General features: G+C 56.3%; 8 protein-coding genes across 8 annotated transcripts; 2 read left to right on the top strand and 6 right to left on the bottom strand.

Annotated features, from left to right (window-relative positions):
• Window positions 1-411: 411 nt before the first annotated feature.
• On the bottom strand, window positions 412-1,841 carry ASPACDRAFT_1897094 (uncharacterized protein). Its single transcript, XM_020198717.1, has one exon. It carries the CDS (start codon window positions 1,835-1,837, stop codon window positions 563-565), a length of 1,275 nt encoding a protein of 424 aa, XP_020058278.1. The 5' UTR covers window positions 1,838-1,841; the 3' UTR covers window positions 412-562.
• ASPACDRAFT_1865610 (Zn(II)2Cys6 transcription factor) lies at window positions 1,832-4,637 on the bottom strand. Its single transcript, XM_020197861.1, has one exon. The coding sequence runs from the start codon at window positions 4,232-4,234 to the stop codon at window positions 2,144-2,146; it is 2,091 nt and encodes a 696-aa protein (XP_020058277.1). The 5' UTR covers window positions 4,235-4,637; the 3' UTR covers window positions 1,832-2,143.
• A 42-nt stretch (window positions 4,638-4,679) lies between these two features.
• ASPACDRAFT_76436 (uncharacterized protein) lies at window positions 4,680-5,861 on the bottom strand. The gene is made up of 2 exons (XM_020204712.1): window positions 5,084-5,861; window positions 4,680-5,014 (listed from the first exon to the last, which is right to left on the bottom strand). Exons 1-2 carry the CDS (start codon window positions 5,740-5,742, stop codon window positions 4,759-4,761), a joined length of 915 nt encoding a protein of 304 aa, XP_020058276.1. The 5' UTR covers window positions 5,743-5,861; the 3' UTR covers window positions 4,680-4,758.
• Window positions 5,862-6,136: 275 nt separating this feature from the next.
• ASPACDRAFT_114446 (uncharacterized protein) lies at window positions 6,137-7,766 on the top strand. The gene is made up of 5 exons (XM_020195800.1): window positions 6,137-6,445; window positions 6,512-6,616; window positions 6,674-6,892; window positions 6,954-7,096; window positions 7,165-7,766. The coding sequence occupies exons 1-5, from the start codon at window positions 6,287-6,289 to the stop codon at window positions 7,646-7,648; spliced, it is 1,110 nt and encodes a 369-aa protein (XP_020058275.1). The 5' UTR covers window positions 6,137-6,286; the 3' UTR covers window positions 7,649-7,766.
• A 554-nt stretch (window positions 7,767-8,320) lies between these two features.
• Window positions 8,321-10,235, top strand: ASPACDRAFT_1865606 (putative GABA permease; the record flags this gene model as incomplete). The annotated part of the gene is made up of 6 exons (XM_020197860.1): window positions 8,321-8,514; window positions 8,599-8,688; window positions 8,743-8,825; window positions 8,899-9,296; window positions 9,352-9,681; window positions 9,747-10,235. The coding sequence occupies 6 exons, from the start codon at window positions 8,321-8,323 to the stop codon at window positions 10,233-10,235; spliced, it is 1,584 nt and encodes a 527-aa protein (XP_020058274.1).
• Window positions 10,236-11,560: 1,325 nt separating this feature from the next.
• Window positions 11,561-13,339, bottom strand: ASPACDRAFT_114443 (FAD-binding oxidoreductase). The gene is made up of 2 exons (XM_020195799.1): window positions 12,468-13,339; window positions 11,561-12,382 (listed from the first exon to the last, which is right to left on the bottom strand). Exons 1-2 carry the CDS (start codon window positions 13,098-13,100, stop codon window positions 11,621-11,623), a joined length of 1,395 nt encoding a protein of 464 aa, XP_020058273.1. The 5' UTR covers window positions 13,101-13,339; the 3' UTR covers window positions 11,561-11,620.
• Window positions 13,340-14,055: 716 nt separating this feature from the next.
• ASPACDRAFT_50727 (FAD-binding oxidoreductase) lies at window positions 14,056-15,695 on the bottom strand (the record flags this gene model as incomplete). Its single annotated transcript, XM_020202387.1, has 3 exons — window positions 14,056-14,185; window positions 14,295-15,409; window positions 15,468-15,695. 3 exons carry the CDS (start codon window positions 15,693-15,695, stop codon window positions 14,056-14,058), a joined length of 1,473 nt encoding a protein of 490 aa, XP_020058272.1.
• Window positions 15,696-17,091: 1,396 nt separating this feature from the next.
• On the bottom strand, window positions 17,092-18,633 carry ASPACDRAFT_76435 (uncharacterized protein). The gene is made up of 3 exons (XM_020204711.1): window positions 18,309-18,633; window positions 18,124-18,252; window positions 17,092-18,046 (listed from the first exon to the last, which is right to left on the bottom strand). The coding sequence occupies exons 1-3, from the start codon at window positions 18,450-18,452 to the stop codon at window positions 17,204-17,206; spliced, it is 1,116 nt and encodes a 371-aa protein (XP_020058271.1). The 5' UTR covers window positions 18,453-18,633; the 3' UTR covers window positions 17,092-17,203.
• Window positions 18,634-19,768: the final 1,135 nt, after the last annotated feature.

Raw genomic sequence — 19,768 nt, 5'->3', positions numbered from 1 at the left:
GAAGAATGGCTTTTGACAGTGACGGCATCTATTAACCTTGCTGAGTTTCTCCAAGCTTGTTTTCAGTTGCTGGACTTTCGCCTCCGTCGCGGCTCGCTTGGCATTCGAATTGAATGCCTCTTCTGCGGAGGCATGTGCACGCTTCTTGCATTCGTTGAACTGGAGCCTCAGCATCGAGACACGTCGTTGCTCGGGAAATCCCTCAGATGTCGAACGACCATGCCGCGCAGATAACCTTGAATTGCCCCATGAGGGATCAGAGGATAGACCTCTGCGACCAACTCGTCGAATCCAGCAGGTGACCATGGCTGTTCCAGAGACGCCGCTTTTATCTTCTCTAGTGCCAAGGCTTCCAGCGCTGGGATTATGTAGTAGCCCGCGACCATACTCATTTCGAGATGAGGACGCAGGGCCTCCGCAATGGTGGGTGGGGCTATAGCAAAGGTCTCTACTGTTCTTATGCCCACAAAGAAAACTGCAGTTTTTGAGGGATGTCTGACTGAGTTGCGAGGGCCTTGCATTAATTAAGCATCGCCATAAACCAACCATCCCACGGGCGTGTCTACTCCTCCCATTCATACTCTGGCAACTGATACCTATCAGTATTGGCAAAAGACCCCGCAAAGAACTTCTGCGTGAGTTCCAGAATCCCACTCCAACATAGGAAAGCAAACACCGTATTCCTCAACCACAGCCCCCAAGCCGTCTGCGGTGTGAAAATCGCCGGAAGAAACCGGGGCACCTTCTGCATGTCGTCAATCAAAGGACGCATTACGTCCTCATACCCCCGCAGGGCACCCGCGAGATTGCCCTTGTGCTTGCAGACCTCCCCAGCCAGCACATATGCCCCCGCCATGGCAAGACTTGTCCCGGTGCCCGTCGAAGCGGCGTACCCGGCATCCCCGACCAACACAAACCGTCCCCTCGACAAGTGTGGCAGCTTGACATGCACAATCTCGCTGGCGTAGAAGTCCTCCGCCTCCATCATGTCCTGAATCACCTCGTCGCACTTCCAGCCGGCGCCGCGGTAGGTCTGCGCCACGAATTGCTTGAGTCCATCCTCGCCCTGTTTCATCGCTTCCCGGAATGACTTTGTAGCATCTCTGCCGTGGGTTGGTGGCTGGTGCTTGATCATGACCACGCGATTCACGCCCCAGGGGTCAGGCGCAGCGGCGATGAAGCGCCCGTCCACAGCATTGTACGCCTTGCCGAAATTATCTCCCGCTCCCAGGAGATCTTGCTTGATGGAGAAGTAAGCCGCCCAGCTACCGGTCGGAACGAGGTGATCCCGCACGCCGACCCCGAGTCCTATGGCGCGGGTCCGCGAAGTCGCCCCGTCGCAGGCTACAACGAGGTCAAATTCTGCGGCAGGGGAGCCGTTGGCAAACTCGACCATCACGGAGCTATCCTCGCCTTTCTCGCCGTGCTGCTGGATCGAGGCAACCTGTTCGCCAAAGATATAAGTAATATTGGGATGCGTTGCGGTCCGGTCGTACAGAATTCGGGATAGGTCCCCTCGGTAGATCTCGTACTCGGAGACGAGGGACTGCTGGTCGGGGTCTCCAGTCGTGGAGATGATTCCGTACGGGCGGCCGTCGGAGCGGACGAAGCCGATGCCCGCCAGCGGGATGGTCTTGGCCCGCACCGCCTCCTCCATCCCGGGCATTCGTCGCATCACCTTCACGCCCACGGTCCGGATGTCGATGTTCTGGCCGTTGGTGCGCAGGTGCGGGAAGCGCTCGATGACGGTGACTTTGGCTCCGGCTCGGGCGAACCAGTAGGCCGCTGTTGGGCCGGCGATCGATGCGCCCACGATGAGAACTCTGAGCTGCGGCATAATCCTTGGATTCGATCGGATGTGAATGTCCTTTGTTGGGATTGAACAGTGGTGACCCTGGAGGGGTTTTTTATACTATGTGGCCGCTGATAGAGGGATTTCCTGATTGGCTGGATGCTCGGCCGCAGACGATCCGAGGGTCTGACCAATAGAAGATCAAATTGGACCGGGATGGGGACAGTTTGAAAGGTCCGTTTCCAGCCTCACTGCGGAACCGGGATGGAGGAAGGCTCCGACTCCCGTGTCTGATATCATCTCCGGTGATACAACTTCTCCTGGTAGCAACGCCCTCATGGATCCACCATCCTACTCCTCCTCATGTCCTTGATGGTACTGGATCAACTGATCCCAGTAAGCCCAGTCCACGGCATCGAAGTTGATACCGTCGCCCATCTCTTCATCTATACCCTCAGCCACCGAACTAAGAACCGCGTCAGTGTCACTTGCAGACGGCGCTGTCGAGAACATTGTATCGCCCCTCTCATCTGTTGCATTTGGTAACTCTGCTGAAGGCCCTTCCGTAACCTTGCATTTCGTCGCCTGCAATGAGCGTGAGGTCGCAATGAATCCCGGCTCTGCACCCGTGTCGCTTCGCGCATGAGCATCCCAAGCTTTGAGCGTGAGCCTCCGCAGTGCCACATACAACGGCTTCGTGTCCCAAAGCTCATCATGTTGACCATAAAGCTGCTCAACCTTCTTCCACGCCTCCTCAGTCTCCACCGGAGAGAGAACACTAGCCCGCGTCCACAGGGTCGTCAAGACGAAGATGAACGAATCGAAGGTGCCCCACAGAAAGAACGGCCGGACATGCCACCGGTATCTCTCCAAGCCCGCGTGGGCCGACACCGCCGCATCGGTATCCAGGATCTTCTGGGCGAGGTGCAAGACCTCCCTCATCTCCGCGTCCGTGGCAGTCAGATTCCGGACCTTCGTGAGCCGGACACGGAGCCGCATGGCGGTGATGCCCGCGCGCGCCAGCCCGACCGTCAGAAAATGCAGCGGGTCGACGACATCGCAGTAGCGGATATACTTGTCCTCGACCTCCCGCTCAGCGGCACCGATGACCGACTCGGCCTCGGGCAGGCTGCCGAACTTCCACGGCCCATTGCTGCGCAGATGCGGGCTCATGCTCGCGAAGAACCGCCCGATGCAGGCGCGCGACAGGCAGAACATCATCTGCGTCGCGCCCTGCTGCTCCCGCGGGGCTGCCGTCATGCCGGGCCAGATCTGCTGGTCGTCGACGTTGAGCGGGAGCTGGGTGTCCCACGCGTCTGGCGGGATGGACACGACGGTGCCCGCCATTTGACTCGCTCGGCCGTCGAGGGGTATGAGCTGGTAAAATAGACGTCGCCGCATCTGGACATCGAACGGGCACATTCCCAGCTTCTCGCCGTCTTGGTAGAGACCGATCCGCTGCCCGATCCGGACGGCAACGCCCGTCAGGATCCAGTACGTCTGCGAGTCGTAATACTGGCGACTGGAGAGAAGGAATAGGACTAGGGCCTGTAGGACCTGGATGTCACTCGTTTTTAGAAACGCGGCATTGACCAGCGCTTGTTGCGCGGCGGAATGGTATTGTCGGCTTAAGGTACTGCGTGGACGGCCCAGTTTTAGCATGCAGTCCGCGTCCGTCATCGCGTAGACTGCGAATTGATAAATGGCAAACACAAGACACTCATCTGCATCGGATGCTAGCTCCGGATGATGCGAGACCCTTTCGATCGTCGCAGACGTGGAGGGGATGTGCAGGATCTTGCAGAGCGGTTCCACGCTCTCGACATGCGTTTGCCACAGCAGCGTGGCCTCTGCGTCAGTTGGGTGATACTGCAGAAGCGAGCGTCGAGAGCCCACGAGCGCATCGGTCAACGGATCAGACATCAAGCACTCGGGTGTAGTGGTCAACTCCCGCGCCTGCTGCTCCTGCTCTTCCTCGAAGACGCGTCGCACCTCCTCTTCCCCGAGATTATTCCACGGATGTCCGCTGACATATCTCGACGTGCCTTCTGCCGCAAGCACCCTACCAGCCTTCGAAGCTCCGGGTCCGTTATACTGAAACGAAATCGGTTCAGGCGAGGTGTCTCTCGCCGTCGGCCGCGTGTCACCGTCCAGCAAGCCGTGCTGCCGCAGAATGCGCTCGTATCGCGCGAGCTGCTCCGAGGGCTCCTCACTTATCCTGCGTTTCCGCGATCGCGGGGACGGTGCTCGGTATGAGCACTCGTGGTTGCCTCTGCGGCAGCTGGAGCAACGAGGCGTGAGCCTGTCACATCTCACCTTGCGTCTGACGCAGGTGCGGCAGGTGTATGGCACGGTGGTGGTGGTGGTGGTGGACGGGGATGCTTTACCACGGGGACTAGCCTCTGCAGGTGCTGGCAGTATAGCCCTTGCTTTAGCATGCATGTCGGGCTATTTGCTTCCCCATTATACTTCATGATGGAGACGAATTCTTGGGCGTGGAACATTATTGTTTCCATGAACGGCTGGGGGGGGATGCGTCAGCACTAGCATAATTATGTAATACATGATTGACCCCAATTGTGCAGCATTTATTCTCTGCCTGCTTTCAAACTATAATACCCATCAAGGCAAGAAAAAGTGAAGATTGTTAGACCATGGCTCCACTGGTGACTTTTCTGCGTCGTTGACTTTTATTAACACTCTCTCTTTATTTTCTTTCAGCTAACTTAGGAGGTGACATATCGAAAGTGTTATTAATGTTCAGCGCTTTTGGTTCGACGTACTTATACATCATGTATGCTTGATGAAATGAAGGACATACTGGTAGTGGATGCTACGATGTAGGATGGAAGGCTTTACGTTGGAACCGATGGGTTTACTCTTCATTGATAAGTTCTTCAAATTCAATCGCGTGATATGCTTGTCTCAGCTACCTCTGAGTGGTATGATCAGCCACCCGGGCAGTTCTACTGAGCGCCCAAAAAGTCCCGAATGACCTGCAGATATTTTTCCGGCTCATCAAACTGCGGACAGTGGGAGCTCTCCGCCAAAGTCACCCACTTCACCTTATCGATGGCCCAGAAGAACGGCTCGACGGTACTATCCTGGGCCTCGTCATAATTCCCATTGATCAGCAGCGTTGGCACCTGGATCGCATGCAGACGATCCAGCACGCTCCAATCCTTCAGGTTGCCCTCGATCCAGAACTCGGATGGGCCAAGCCTAAACCCCGAAGGTTAAAGACATTAAACTAAATTAAAAGACGGCAAGGCAAACGGCACAACGACTCACATGGTAGACGCGACGGTAGAATCCGTCTCGGTCGCCCAGACGATACTATCCACAAACTCCTGCGGCCAGGGGTCCACTCGACAAGAGAACTGCGACAGGAAGACCATGGTGGCGTCCTCGTACTCCTTCGAGTCGAGCCGCCTCTCGTCCTCGCACCGCTGCAGCGTCGCCTGCACGTCCGCAGGTAACGTCGCGCGGAGCCGGTTCACGGACTCCAGCCACAGCGACACCGAGGCTGGGGCGTTGGAGAGCACGAGACGCCGCAGGCCCGCCGCCGGCCGCCGGATGGCGAATTCGGCGCCCAGCATGCCCCCCCACGAATGACCCAGGAGATCGAAGGGGCGGCCGGCCGCAAGTCCCAAGTGGGCGAGCAGGTTGGCCAGCTCGGCGACAAACAGCTCGACCGACCAGAACCCCTGATCGCCGAGTTTCTCCGGGTAGTGCGTCGACAGCCCGTTTCCGATCTGATCGTACAAGATCACCGCCCGCTGGGGGCCGGCGAGATCGGCCAGGGGCAGCAGGTAGTTGTGGCAGAAACCCGGACCCCCGTGCAGCACGACCAAGGGGGTGCCGACCGTGAGATCGCCATACACGCGATACCAGGTCTGCGCGGGTCTGGGGAGGTGTTCATACTGAAACGGGGCAGTTCCTTCATGCATAGTTGCTCCCATGAGGTCAGAAGTATTTTCACGAGGGCTTGTTTGTGAGAATTCGTTAGGGTTGCAGATAGTAACTTAAAGGGAGCGAATAGCGCCGAATTTCGACGGCCGCAACGAACGATGGTTAAAACGAGAGGGGAAACCGTTATGCAGTGGCCGAATTTAATTCTCTAAACTTAGACTAGGTAGACCCAGCCAGCCCGTCTTGGAGTGACAAGGATTTAGAATCGCCGAAAATTTCCCATCCAGTAGGAAGTTGGATATGTGTGAAGTGCCACACTAAGTGAAAGCTGCATGGGGGATGGGGCCACGCAAAGGTACGGATCTGCGCCAACCGGCCGAACCCTAATAAATTGCGCGGGCCACCTCCGGATCCACCTCCATGTGAGACACTCAATCCCATGGCAATCTACTTTTTCCGCCTCGTTTTTCTCTCCTCGTTGGAGATATTCGTCGTGTGATCGGTTTATGAAGCAGAACCTGGATGAGCGAGGTGGAATCGCTATGTGACGCTGACGCCCATGCAACACTGTCTGCTGCAGCCATGACTGTGGTTACGGACACGAATCGCGCCCCCGTCATCGGAATTTTGGCATGGTTTCTCATGGTCATCGCCATGCTCTCCGGGGGAACACGCCTTCTGATCAAATATGTCATCGTCAGGAAGCTGACGATGGACGACTACCTGATCTCGGTGGCTCTGGTAGGTGTAATGCGGAAAGGGAAGCCATACGGACTACATGTTCTGACCGTGCGAGCCACTGTGCAGGTCTTCTCGGTGCTACAGGCAGCATGTGTTGCAAATGCAGCCGGCAATGGGTACGGTCAAGAGCAACGAGCTTCATCGCAGCATCAGCTGGCAGTGGCTTTGAAGGTGTGTTTGGATCCGCGTGAACAGACTTGACATTGACTGACATAGCCGGGGCTATAGTCAATCTATGCTGCGGAATTGCTCTACATCCCCTGCATCACATTCGCTAAGCTGAGCTCTCTGGCATTCATGACATTCCTGATGCAACGAACCCGCAAAGTGGAATGGGGACTGATTGTCTTCATCGCAACATGGGCCGTGACTTGCGAATTTGCCGTCGCGTTCCAGTGTGCCCTGCCCCAACCGTGGAACTGGCTCACGCAGACATGCTTCAACCGGGTAGGATTGCCGATGAACCGCATTTGGACGCGATGCAGAACTCGACTAACCAATCGAGCAGGCGGCATGGTGGTACTACTTCGGAATCACCAACATCCTCACTGAATGCGCTCTGATGGTCTTTCCCATTCTAGTCGTCTCCAAGATCCAGATGGCTGATACGAAGAAGGCGGTGGTGATCGGGTGTTTCGCTACTCGTATCTTGTAGGTGATCCGGTTCCTGTGTGTTGGACAGGATCATAAGCTAACGCAAACCGTGACGGCGGGCTCAGAGTCGTAGTCGCTATCGTGATGGAGCTGGTGTATCGAGGCCGCATGCAAGAAGATCCGGATGAACCCCTGCTCGAAATCTGGAAGGTCGCCGTCTGCATGCAGCTGGTTCAGTGTCTGGCCATTATCGTCTCTTGCATCCCTCACCTCAAGCCATTCATGGATGGACTGCAGTCCACCGGGCTACGACTCTATCATCTACCGGGGCAGAGTTCGACGCACGAACAATATGGATACGGATCGGGGAAGAAGAAACGAAGCGGCACGGCGCATGAGCTGAACCAACTGCACGGGTCGGCTCACGACACGACCATACTTGCGGAACAGCGGGAGCGCGACTGGGACGACGCGCATAGCCAGACCAGTCAGAGTCATATCATCCGTCAGACGATGACCTGGGCCGTGGAAGAGCATTACGATCCTAATGTTGCCGCCGAGTCGATCACCACTGATGGAGGGTCGAATCGCAGTCAACCAGTGCGCTAGTGTGAATGGCATTGGCGGGGACGGGGAGAGAGAGGGCCACCATGGCTTTAATCCTTGACAGTAGCTTAGTAGAGCTTATCAGAATAAGGAAAAGTGAGACATGATGGGGCTGTGGGACTTAGCTTCGTAACAAACGACTGCGCGTCGGCCCAATGTGAATTCTCCACAGTGAATATATTAGTTCCCCTGCTAGTGGAAAATAGCTCCGAGGCTAATAAATATGCTTAGTCTGAAAGCGCAGTGCTTGTCAGCCCATTGCAAGTGATCGACTGAAGCGAACGCGCGGGAACTGAGGGATTTAGTCACACATCAATTTATATCCCCTGCTGGTGGGGTGGTTGCGCTGAATAAAGGAGGACGGCCATTTGATCTGTTTCACCCACCTGTCCTCATCAATCAAACTCCCGTGCAGCGATGAGAGTGCAGCAGGGAGGGGGGCCACTCGTGCCACTAGTTCAGGGCTGGCGCCCCTCTTTTGGGAATGATAGACGACGACTAAGTGTCCTTGTGCACCATGAGACAAAAGCGCGGGCGAGAAGAATGGGGAAGAAAAATTATACAATCCCGTTTTGTCTCTTTCAATTTTGATTGTTTCTTTGCTCTCTTGTCTTCTACCACGCCTGTCTCATTACCGCGTGGGATCTTGGCAGCTGAAGCTTCTCGGTAGTCAGCATGGAGGACCCGATTCCTCTCCGCGAACGGCACGTCGACACCAAAGCCGCGAGTACCAGTCACACCCAGGTCCAGGACAACCAGGGGCTCGGACGTGTGGGCAAGAAGCAGATCCTCAAGCGTCGCTTTGGTTTTCTGTCCATTCTGGGTTTTTCCTGCACTATCTTGGCCTCTTGGGAAGGTATCTTGTCGACGTTTGTCATCTCGTTTGAAGAGTATGTGGGCGCACCTGGACGATATCTTGTCTGATTGGCACCTAACAAAGGTCTATCGGACAGTGGAGGCCCGGCCGGAACCGTGTATAGCTTCTTGGTTGTCTGGTTGGGCACTTTTTCGACCTTCCTCACGCTGTCGGAGTTGGTCTCAATGTATGTGCTCTTGTCCATTCCTGCCCGACAGAATCTGACATGCCTCTCGTCTAGGGCCCCAACGTCCGGGGGCCAGTACCACTGGGTCTCGATGATGTCTCCGGCATCATGTCAGAAGTACCTTAGCTTTCTCACAGGTATGTTCTATGCCGACCTTGTGTGTCACTCTAGAGTTGTTTGTCATGACTGGTTGACGGACTTGCCCTCCAGGGTGGTTGATCGTCATCGGCTGGCTGGGAGCATTCACATCGACTTGCTACCTGAGCGCCTCCCAGATTCAGGGCCTCGTGGTCCTGAACCACAGCACCTATGTCCCGACAGCATGGCAGACGGTACTGCTCTTCTGGGCCATCCTGGCGTTTGCCGTGTTCGTCAACGCGGTCGCCAGCACCTGGCTTCCCAAGTTTGAGGGATTTGTGCTGATCCTGCACATCGTGGGCTTCTTCGCCATCATCATCCCACTCCTTTATCTGGGCAGTCACAACGATGCGTCCGAGGTGTTTGGAACATTCCGAAACGACGGGGGCTTTCAGAGCGAAGGACTGGCGTTCATGGTGGGAATGACGGGCGCTATGTTCTCCTTCACGGGGGCTGATGCCGCCGTTCACGTAAGTCTGCTCGCCTCCTCATGTCGGACTGGCACTAACCTGACTTGTGCTTTAGATGAGTGAAGAGATCCACAACGCGGAGCGGGTCGTGCCGCAGTCCATCCTCACCTCCGTTGTGATCAACGGCCTGCTGGGCTTCGGCATGGTCCTGAGCACCTTGTTCACCATGACCGATGTTGACACCGCGCTGGCAACGCCCACTGGATATCCCTATATGCAGGTGTTCTGCTCAGCCACGAGTTCCGTCGGCGGCTGTACGGTGATGAGTGCCATCGTGCCGATTCTGGTCACAGCCACCGCAGTCGGCTCGCTAGCCTCGTCATCGCGCATGGTTTGGTCTTTTGCTCGGGATCGAGGTCTTCCAGGCTGGCGTCTCCTTAGTCGAGTATGCCCCAATTTATCGTCCTTGTCCCTTCGAAGTCCATCATGTATTAACCTCAAAATTCCCAGGTCAACGCCCAAGCCGTTCCGCAATGGTCCATCCTCGTCGTCACCGTCGCGGCCGTCCTGTTGGCCCTGATCATCCTCGGATCAGCCGCCGTCCTCAACGACGTCGTCTCCCTCTGCGTCAGCGCCCTCTACACCTCCTACCTCATCTCCGCCACGCTGCTGATCTGGAAGCGGTGCACGGGCGGCATCCGCGATCCCGCCGTCGCGGCCGTGGACTCGGTGCTGGTCAACACCGCTGGGGCCCCGCTCGCGTGGGGCCCGTTCCACATCCGCGGCGTGCTGGGCATCCTGGTGAACGCTTTCACGATCGCGTATCTGACGGTGGGCGTGTTCTTCAGTTTTTGGCCGACCGTGGCCAGCCCCACGGCGAGTACGATGAATTGGGCGGTGGTGGGCACGGCGGGGACGAGCCTGCTCAGCACGGGGTATTATGTGCTCTGGGGTGGGAAGGAGTATACGGGGCCGGTGGTGGAGATTGATCGGGATTGAGCCGGTCGGGGGTGGTCTCGAGGATGGTGGGGTATATACTCGGGGTCAGTGTTGTGCGTACATGCTAGTATTCAAATCGAGTGTGCGGAAGACTGCTCTGTACATAGGCCAGATAGACAATTTGGCTCAAACCTGATGCATCCGTGCATGGTATCTTTCGGTAGCCACCGACCATAGCCCCATCGAGTCTCTCCCTCCTAGAATGCCATACCTGTTTTGAGACTGATCTGAAATTCGATCCGGACCGCATCTGATAAGAAAGCCGGAAAGTGATCAACCGTCAGTATTGATTTAGCCGGATGGCTGAAGCATTGGGTCGCAGGCCATACATATCCCATTATCAGCACAACGGGAGCGCAGATTGTAAGATCAAGAAGCCGAATGCCGCTTACATTCACTGGACCATAGCTGTAGCGGTGCTATGTGACTGAATCTTACCTTCGACTCCTCCGTACACCCTTCCATGATGATCTGAGCTCGAGATACCACTACTTGATCCTAGGTCTGCTCTTTTCCCTCAGCACCGCTAAAAGACTGTTCATTATCAACTCTCCAGTTGGCATGCACTCTATAATTATAAACTAAGTGTCTGCTCGGGAATGGCAATGGTCTCGTTTTCTCGGACAGATTTCGGCTGACAACCAGCGATGTATCAGCCTTCAGAAATCAGATAATACAGATTGAGTTTCTCATATTAGCTCTTTTCTCTCTCTCTTGTAGATGCACGTACTACCCCATCTGCTTGTCCTATGAGTAAGAACAAACAGCGTGGTCCACAGCAGAGGATATGTGCCAGGAACGAAGAAGCGCGCTGATATAAGCAGTATCGGAAGCCGGTTACCGCGGTGACGTCATTCACTCTCCCCGTCTCGGGGCTGCTGGTCTCATCTGCACTGGGCCTTTTGTCCCTTTTTCTTCCTCCCACACTGGAATACTATGGGTCTGCCTAGAGCTGTTTCACAGAGCTTCTCTGACGCTTCTCGTGGGTGAGGTATGGTTCTTAAGTCTGTCGGTTCCTGGGCCGTGTGTATATATATCCAGGCGATTGCTGTAGGAAAAGAATGAAGAGTATCAGAAACTGTAACTATTGGTGATAATAATTGCGCTCTCAGAGACAGTGAAGATTGACAAGGACAATGCAGAGTGGAGTATGTGAGTATCATAAATCTGAGTCGATCTTTAGTACTAATTATACAAAAGAGAGCAGCGAACATACTAAAGCTGACCGTGGTCACGGAGGTGGTAATCTACAAGCTACAAACATTAACAGACGTAACAAATATAGGAAGATCAATGCTAGTAAATTGAAATGAAGACATTCGTCAAACTGCTAACGACCCATGCGTGCTATCATAATACATCTCATTATGCAAAAAACGAAACCCCTACTTCAGCTTGGGAACCGTGTGAGCGAACAAGTTCTTCGGGTCATGTTTCTCCTTCAGCGCGACCACCTCGTCGGCAAACTTCCCAAACAAGTTTTTCACCCGATCCTCGACACAGACCGTCTGGGCCCCCTCGCAGTGTAGCGACACATACGCACCAGGAAGCAGGTTCTGTGCCTGGGTGCCATGCACGCTGGCCAGCATCTCGGACGCCCACTTCTCGGCCTCCTCCTGCAGATCCTCCGCCGTCACGCACCCAAGGATCTCCAGCATGAGGTGTGGTTCGCGCGCGGCAAAGACCGAGTCGCTGGTGGGGGTGGCGGACGGGCCGCGCAGCTGGTGCACGGAGAGCATGGTGGCCGGGTCGGCGGGCATCTTCTCGAGGCTGGCGCCGATGGTTTCGGCCAGCTCCGGGGTGATCTGGCGCACGTTGGCGGTGCGGCTGGAGCCGTACACGCTGGTGGGCACCATGGCGCCGTTGCCCCGGAACCAGTCGGGGATGGCGGTGGGGGCGACGGTGTTCATGATGGCGATGCCTAGCTGGGCGATCCGGGCGGCCCAGCGCTTGCCTTCGTCGAGGTCGTCGCCCGTCCAGACGACGATGGTCCCGAACAGGCGGCCCGGGGGCGCATTTATGGCGATTTGTTGGACGGCCAGGGCGTCGGGGATGCCTTCATCCTGGAGGGCCTGGAAGGCGGCGTTGAAATCGACAAAGGTCTTCTTGATATCCGAGGATTCGAACATGATGACGCCGGAGAGAAGCTGTCCATCGTTGCTTGTTAGCCTATTTTGCTCTCGACTCACCACTCCACGACAACCATGTTGAACTATAATAGGGAGTGCTCACCTGCTTAGCCTCATATGCCTTGACGCGAACCTCAACAATGACCCCAAAGACGCCACCCGCCCCCTTGATCCCCTTCAATAACTCCGGGTCCTCATCCGTATCCACGACCGTTCCATCCGCCTTGACCACCTTAGCCCCGAGGATCTGATCCACTCCCAGCCCCCAGCGCGGCGCAAACAGGCCGTACCCGCCGTAGGTACTCCAGCCCACGTACCCGACATCCGGGATCGAGCCCGTGGGGGTAATCAGACCTTCCTTCCAGAGTGTCTCCCCGAGCTTCCCTTGCAGGATTCCACCGCCGATGGTGGCGGATTTGCGGTCCGGGGCGATGTGCACGAAGTCGAGGGCGCGGAGATCGATGAGGAGGGTGTCGTTCTGGATGGATTTGCCTTCGATGTTGTGGCCACCGGTGCGGACGCTGAAGGGAAGGCCCTGGTTGTGGAGGAAATGAACGAGGGCGGCGACGTCTTGGGCGGATTGGGGCTGGAGGACGGCGAGCGGGGTGCAGCTCTTGTTGCGGCCCACGTTCCACACGCGGGTGGTGTCGGAGAAGGAGGGGGAATCGCGCCCGATGTATTCTATGCTGGCATGTTTGAGGAGGAGGGGGTCGAGGGTGTTTTTGAGGTCTGTCATTTTTGCTGTCATCGAGATGGATGGGATGTGTTTGAAGAAGTGAGGAGGGAGGGATGAGGAAGGATAGGAGAGAAACAAAGCGATTATAAAGGTGTTATTTGCGTTTGCTTGTGGTTGTGGTGGGAAGGGGAGGCTTACCCCTCGGCGGGGTAAAGCTGTTGTGTTACACAATGAAATAGTGGAATGTCTGGATCGCCAGTGAACGGAAGATGGGGTCTGACAGGCCGGAACTGGGTGGATATGTGGATCAATTACGGAGACAGTCCAGACTCCCCCCTGGTCAGCCTGTTCGTTCACTGTCAACTGGCTGGGTGAACTGTTAGCGGGGTAGCCGCTGGATGACGATCCTACCCCGTCTTACGATTAGACAGTACCAAATAATGTCAACCTGAGTCAATCAAGTCCATTCTTCATAACCTTTTCCGATATTTAATCGTAAACTAAGAGGAAATTCTTCCAATACAGGCAAATGCTTGATCGATTGGCTTGTCCGAGCAGCATGACTGATCACCCCGCCACATTCCTAAGCTTACCCTTGAAATTCCAACACGCTCGTGTCCGAGTGCACTTGACTCAAAACTGTTGTTTTATCTAATGAATCCAGGACTAGCTCGCCTCCTAGCGCAGCCGGAAGCCCCGGGTAGAGCGTGAGCAATGCAATCGCACCATCTCACTCACTCTCCGACTCCGACCCTGCATAACCTACCTAGTTAGGGTTTAGCCTGCCCTTCACTAAACTCCTAACCCCGAGACGCAATGCGAGCTATGCTGACCTGTGCCGACTCGCTGCATGGATCCCACCATCTACTTCGTAGTCCCTCAGACCTCACTCAAAACATCGCGTGCATTCGCTCAGAGCAAGTACAGGGCACGCATCCAGTACAATACGTCCCAAATCCACACCAGTTTTCAGTTCCCACCCTCGCAAAACAGGAATAACCTACCCACCCACCCCTTATGCCAATGGAAAGAACTGATTAAATCGATTTTGGGGATCATAGACCTTCTTCAACAACCGCAACCTCTCCAGATTATCCCCATAAATATCCTCGAGGCTCTCATCCCCAAACGCGAAATTGATGTACCTAACCCGCAAGAAAAGCCCAGTCAGCACAGCTCACCTTGCATCGAGCACGCCCATCATGCACCCTCCCCAACCAACCATCGCAGAGCCGAAGAAAGAGGCAAACTCACGTAGAATTTCCACTCAACCCACTCGTCTCCCTCCACACCGCACGCACATCCCCTGCCCATTGCCTCGCCGACGCATCCAGCGCGGGATCCTGATACCAAGCGATGGCGACGGTATTGAACCGACTGGACGCGCGCCACGCGTACGCCGAGCTGTCCGTGGCGACGGCACTCGCCCGCCCCAGACTGTACGCCTCCATCAGGACGGTCGAGTTGCCCACCTGGTCGCCGCCGGCCGTCGCCACCCACCGCGTGAACGAGGTCCAGATCGCGCGCCACGCGGCCGGGTCGAGGGTCCGCGCAGCGGACCCCAGACTGACCTTGCGGCCACCGACGGCGCAGAACGAGCCGCTGCCCGCGTTGACCCGGTCGTAGGGCGTCCAGGCGGTCGTGTCGGAGAGCGGGCCCAGCGCGAGGATCGTGCGGAACGCGGCGCGGGCTTCCTCCGTCGTCGTGTTGGCCCCCGCGCGGGCGAGGTAGAACGGGAACGCGATGATGGCCGGCGTGTAGTCCGGGGCGCCGGTGGTGGCGAAGTAAAGGAAGATGGCCATCTGGGGGGTCAGCGGGAGGTCGTTGATCGCCCCAACCAACGCTTCGAGCTTGTCCTCGCTGAAGACGAGGCTGCCCAGCCAGGCGTGGTTGTCGGTTCGTGGGGTCGGGTATGAGCGGAAGACCGCCGAGGTGACCACCCCGAAGTTGGCGCCGGCGCCGCGGAGCGCCCACCACAGGTCCGGGTGCGAGCGCGCCGTCACCGTCACCCGCGTCCCGGTTGCTAGCACGACGTTTAGTGAGAGGACGTTGTCGATCATGTACCCCCTTTCCCCCATCATGCGGCTGTACCCGCCCCCGAGCAGGGCGCCCATCACCCCGACGCAGTCGCAGTTCGCGGTCACCACCTGTGCGTCGTGTGCGTAGGCGGCGGTCAGGAGCTCGGAGATCAGGGTGCCGCCTTGCACGGTGACGGTTGTGCGGTTCGGGGAGAAGGTGATGGCGTTGAGGGCGCGGAGGTTGATGAGGATGGAGGGGGTGGTCGCGTTGGTTAGGGTCCAGGTGGTGCTCCAGGCGTTGCCGCCGGCTTGGGCGAGGAAGGGGATGTCGTGGGTGTTGGCGCAGAAGACCTGTGTTTGTGGTGTGGGGTCAGCCCAATACTAAGGGATAAGGGACGGGTGAGGGTACAGTGGCTTGCACGTCCGCTTCTGTCGCCACGTTGACGACGTGGTTCGTCACGGGCTCGTCATACTCCGTCCATCGCGGGGCGACGACCGTCGAGGAGGCATTGAGGATCGTGGCCGTGGACGAGAGCCGTGGCTGCAAGCACGTCTCAAACGCGGTGTACTTCGTCCACGCCTCAACCACGGCCGGACCTGCCAAGGCAGCAAGCCCCAATGCTGACGGAACCCTCATCACAGTGTTTCACACCGCGAAACCACACACCGGGTAACAATGAAGGGGACCAAGAGGCATTGACTAAAGAAAAGGTTAGATCCAGCAAACACGACCCAGCCCCATGCCATCCCGCATCTAATATACTTCTGAGATTCTGAGACCGAGCGAGGGCTCATCCCGTTCCATCAAGCGGGGCGGGGAGAAAGAGCAGCATGTGCGTAGGTTGGGCACCGCACCATCAAAGGCTAGCTGGATGCTGTAGTCGTAGACTTAACCTTGGTTTGCACGGATGCTGAGCCAGACTGCCGACTGATGCTTTCAACCACGCCACGAAAAGGCGCAGGTGGATGCTTAGCGTTCAATCCTTTCATCCCACTCCGACTCCGATGGCTGTGGAGGGGGATTGTCAATTTGCATCGTCAACCCTCGGTTTGGACTTCCGGTTCGGTGCTTCGCGAGGGGTGGACCAGTCATGGTGCGTTAGATTGACTGTTCTGCTGGAGAAGCTAGCAGCTTATTTTCTTTGTCGATAGTGATTACGTGGAAGATACCCCGTTTGCGGAATCTGAAGCGGTTGCAATGCGCTACCTGGCTACCTACTGCAGCTACCGGGTAAACCGGACGAGACACATGGCCGCCTCGTGCGCGGCAGGGTTTTGTAGAACGCCCGGCGCACGGTGAAGAATGGAGCGCCCATGCGGTGGCGTTCCAAGCCACTGCAGACATTCTTTTGGTCCTCAATGGTACTGAAGACCGACTTGCAATTGACTGAGCGGGGAGTGGGAGGGTCAGTGCTTGGTAATCATTTGTCGGGAGTGCGAGTTGACTAGCAGTTGACTAAAGATTCATAGTGGGGTGCTCACTGGGATTGTGATCATACCAACCAGGAACGAGGCGTATTGTAGGATTCTCAACTAGTTCCAGAAGGTACAGGAACACGTGGAAACCCTTCGTGGTATGAGCTACTAGTGTGAAAGGGGACTCGTGTTCAGTCATCGAGGTGCATTCTTTTTCGGTCCCAGGCTTATTTCTTATTTTTTTTTTTTTTGCTCATTCCTGATGGTGGGTCTGGGGCCTTGTGCGGCATTCGTGCATGGGGCACAGGTTTAAGCTATTAGCGGGCAGGGTGGAGGTATGTTTCGAGATGGGACGCTCAATGGGATAATGTTCTTTCCTAGAGGAGCTCTAGTGGATTGGGCAGGCTAAGAACTCCAGTATGTGACGGGTCTCAAGGAAGCGCCCAGATGAAGATAACTTGCACTCGAAAATGCGATCAAAACCACTCGGGACATGACCAACTCTAAGCTCCAGACACATACAGCAAATATCGTAGATTTAGCAATGGCGAAGAACCATTAACTCGAACCGCGCATAGACGCAAGAGAATTAGCGGTCCATACACATCCCATCGAGGGCAATATACAGATTCACTGTGGATTAGAAAACTAGGGCAGAGACTATGGAAAGAACAACATGATCTGATTACTCATACCAGCACACAACCCATCAGAGGAACCACGAGACCTTCACTTGGCAATCGCAATATCGGTTTTGAAAGCCTCGACGTCCGTCCAGGTCGTGCTGTGCTCGACGACGATGACTCCGTCGGTCGGGTGCCCACGCTCGTGGGAGGAGGTGCGCTGGATCTGAATCTGCACGCTGGCCGGGGGCCCACTCCGGTCACTCGGCACAGCGACCTCCAGCTCGTCGATCGTGTCCGTGGGGCGACCGTACCGCGCCTGGCGCGAGGGGATGTGATCGTGATATTCGTGGGCCAGCTTGAAGGTGTCGCCGGTGGGAAGGCCGCCCCGGCTCCGGTAGAAGAAGAGTGGGCGCAGGGTGGGTAGACAGGCGCTGATGATGGCGAGGGCCAGCTCAACGACGGTCCAGATGAAGACGCCGGAGGTGTAGTAGGTCTCGTTGTTGTAGTGGATGAGGAGGACGCGCTCGCACTCGATGAAGGCGGCCAGGCGGGCGATGCTGGAGGCGACGGCCAGCGCGCCCAGCAGGAACATCCCCAGCACCGCCGCCTTCTGCCGCACCTCCAGCTTGACGCGCAGCACCATCGGGATGGGCAGCAGCAGCACGCACACGTCCAGCACCACGTCCGACCCGCTCAGCCCGTTGTAGAAGACCATCGTGTTGATGCACTTGTTGCCGTAGAACCCCTCCACCAGCGCCGTCACCGGGTAGCACTGGAACAGGCACACGAAGAACATCACCGCCGTCCACGCAATGGCCAGCCCTAGAAACAGCTGACACACCCGCCGAAAAGTCCGCGTGTGGAAGATGCGCATATACAGCAGGATCACCGACGCTTTACTGAGCCCCACTCCCATCACAGATAACATATGCAGCGCGAATTTGGCCTGTCCGTGCGGGTTAGAGTGGCTTACTTTTCTCCAACTCTTTCAGCTCCTTGAGCGACGCGGAGGCATATACGCACCCGTTCGTAGGTTAGAAACCGTGGGTCGTCCAGGATGGGCTCCCCATTGGGATAGGTCGCCTGGGTTTGGCCCAATTGTCCATCGATGGCTCCAATCAGTTGACAGATACAGACGGCTGTGCAAAATAACTACGGTGAGGTCAGTACCCAGGTTTGCGACCGATGGAAAGGTGCTTGAATCCTACCAAGGCGGCGAAGATAGTGTAGTCGTCCGAGCCCATTTGAGCGCCACAGAGGCGCCGGGCCCAGACACGTAACCCCACGAAGATGGCGGGTACGAACATCAAGATGAAGCCTAAGGCTATCATCTCCCCCTTGTTGTAGCCCATGCGGGCGGCAGTGCAATCCGGGTTGCCAGAGTACGAACCGACAAGACAAGAGATCAGCTTTGAGGGAAAGGGAAGAGGGAATTGAGGGGAATGTCGCGCAAATACATGATGCTCGCTGCTAATCCCTACCTTACTTGTTAAGTCATGAAGTGGCTAGGACGAGCGCTCTCCCTCCCCTCCGCCTTACCCTTCCCCTTCCCCCCTCTGGTCAAGTGTCAGCATGCTAGGTATGCGCTTGTGCATGTTTGTTTGGCCGGGGTGCCAATCGCAGGCAGGCAGGCAGGGTTTATCGGTCGGATAAGCGTGGGACAGTAAGCCAGTGAGCGAGTCAGCATGGAGGTCCGATCGAATGGTTGTTGAGCCTCGGACAAATCAATATTTAGTCCCCTTGCTTAGGTGCTTGCATGCCTGCCTGCATCCCACACACACGGGATAGAACCAGACCATGGGCTGGTCACCCTGTTGTGAATTGTGATCATAATGCCTGGATTATGAGTGAGAGAATGGCACTGAGCAGTTATTGAATACTCCGTATCTTGGAGTTATTTGGGGGCCAGCGCTCTGACTACTTGGCCCCTCATCCCCTCCCGGCCCGCAACCCTTCCCGCCTTCCCTTCCACCCTAGACGGTGGTTCAAGTTAGGGCTGATGAGCTAGTTGATGTAGTGCCGTGGTTCTCTTGATTAGTCTACTCGATATCCATCCTATGGATCCAAGCGGGAACTGACTTTAAGGTTGATTCCTGACTTTTCGTTCCTACGCTGACCGTCAGTCAATCTTTGGACCGTCTAGAAGTTGCAGTCAGCAGCACCCCTCGACTCGCGGCTCAGGAAACAAATCAGACAGAACGTGTCCGGCCTCCCGCCAAGATGTAGCAAAAGGCTGGGAAGCACAACACACCATGCATGTGGCCATGCGGTCATCTTTTAGCCTGGGAAATCCTGCCACTCGATTGGCTGGGCCGGCTTATCCTGCGCACGAGGGATGTTCAACCTCTCCGAGGCCGGCTTTCGGGGTCCCCCTCCCCCCCTTCGCTGAAGTCACTGCAGAGGAGTGGAGTCCGTAACTTCGGACATTCGTGGGCAATTGCACAGCCTCGTTGTGCTATTGCTTGATTATCGACTTGTTACATGAGTACATAGGATTTTATGAGCACGAAGTACGGAGTATGTGAGTAAGATTGTCCTTGCGTGCCTGTTCTCACCCCGAATGATCCCGATAATCGATTTTCTCACACTCCGCCTGCTCCCCCCCCCCCCACCCCCAACCCCAACCCAACCATGGCATTTCAATCTTGGCCCAGACCAGACCGCCGCC

This window comes from Aspergillus aculeatus, assembly GCF_001890905.1.
Source record: "Aspergillus aculeatus ATCC 16872 unplaced genomic scaffold ASPACscaffold_4, whole genome shotgun sequence".
Classification (NCBI taxonomy): Eukaryota; Fungi; Ascomycota; class Eurotiomycetes; order Eurotiales; family Aspergillaceae; genus Aspergillus; species Aspergillus aculeatus.
This window is presented reverse-complemented; position numbering and strand designations above follow the sequence as displayed.

Coding starts and splice junctions, on each gene's coding strand:
- ASPACDRAFT_114446 (XM_020195800.1), top strand. CDS start 6,287: ATGACTGTGGTTACGGACACGAATCGCGCCCCCGTCATCGGAATTTTG. Junction 6,446..6,511: donor ACCTGATCTCGGTGGCTCTG/GTAGGTGTAATG, acceptor GCCACTGTGCAG/GTCTTCTCGGTGCTACAGGC. Junction 6,617..6,673: donor AGCTGGCAGTGGCTTTGAAG/GTGTGTTTGGAT, acceptor CCGGGGCTATAG/TCAATCTATGCTGCGGAATT.
- ASPACDRAFT_114443 (XM_020195799.1), bottom strand. CDS start 13,100: ATGACAGACCTCAAAAACACCCTCGACCCCCTCCTCCTCAAACATGCC. Junction 12,383..12,467: donor AGGCATATGAGGCTAAGCAG/GTGAGCACTCCC, acceptor AACGATGGACAG/CTTCTCTCCGGCGTCATCAT.
- ASPACDRAFT_1897094 (XM_020198717.1), bottom strand. CDS start 1,837: ATGCCGCAGCTCAGAGTTCTCATCGTGGGCGCATCGATCGCCGGCCCA.
- ASPACDRAFT_76436 (XM_020204712.1), bottom strand. CDS start 5,742: ATGCATGAAGGAACTGCCCCGTTTCAGTATGAACACCTCCCCAGACCC. Junction 5,015..5,083: donor TCTACCGTCGCGTCTACCAT/GTGAGTCGTTGT, acceptor TTCGGGGTTTAG/GCTTGGCCCATCCGAGTTCT.
- ASPACDRAFT_76435 (XM_020204711.1), bottom strand. CDS start 18,452: ATGGGCTACAACAAGGGGGAGATGATAGCCTTAGGCTTCATCTTGATG. Junction 18,253..18,308: donor ACACTATCTTCGCCGCCTTG/GTAGGATTCAAG, acceptor ACCTCACCGTAG/TTATTTTGCACAGCCGTCTG. Junction 18,047..18,123: donor GGTTTCTAACCTACGAACGG/GTGCGTATATGC, acceptor CCGCACGGACAG/GCCAAATTCGCGCTGCATAT.
- ASPACDRAFT_1865610 (XM_020197861.1), bottom strand. CDS start 4,234: ATGCATGCTAAAGCAAGGGCTATACTGCCAGCACCTGCAGAGGCTAGT.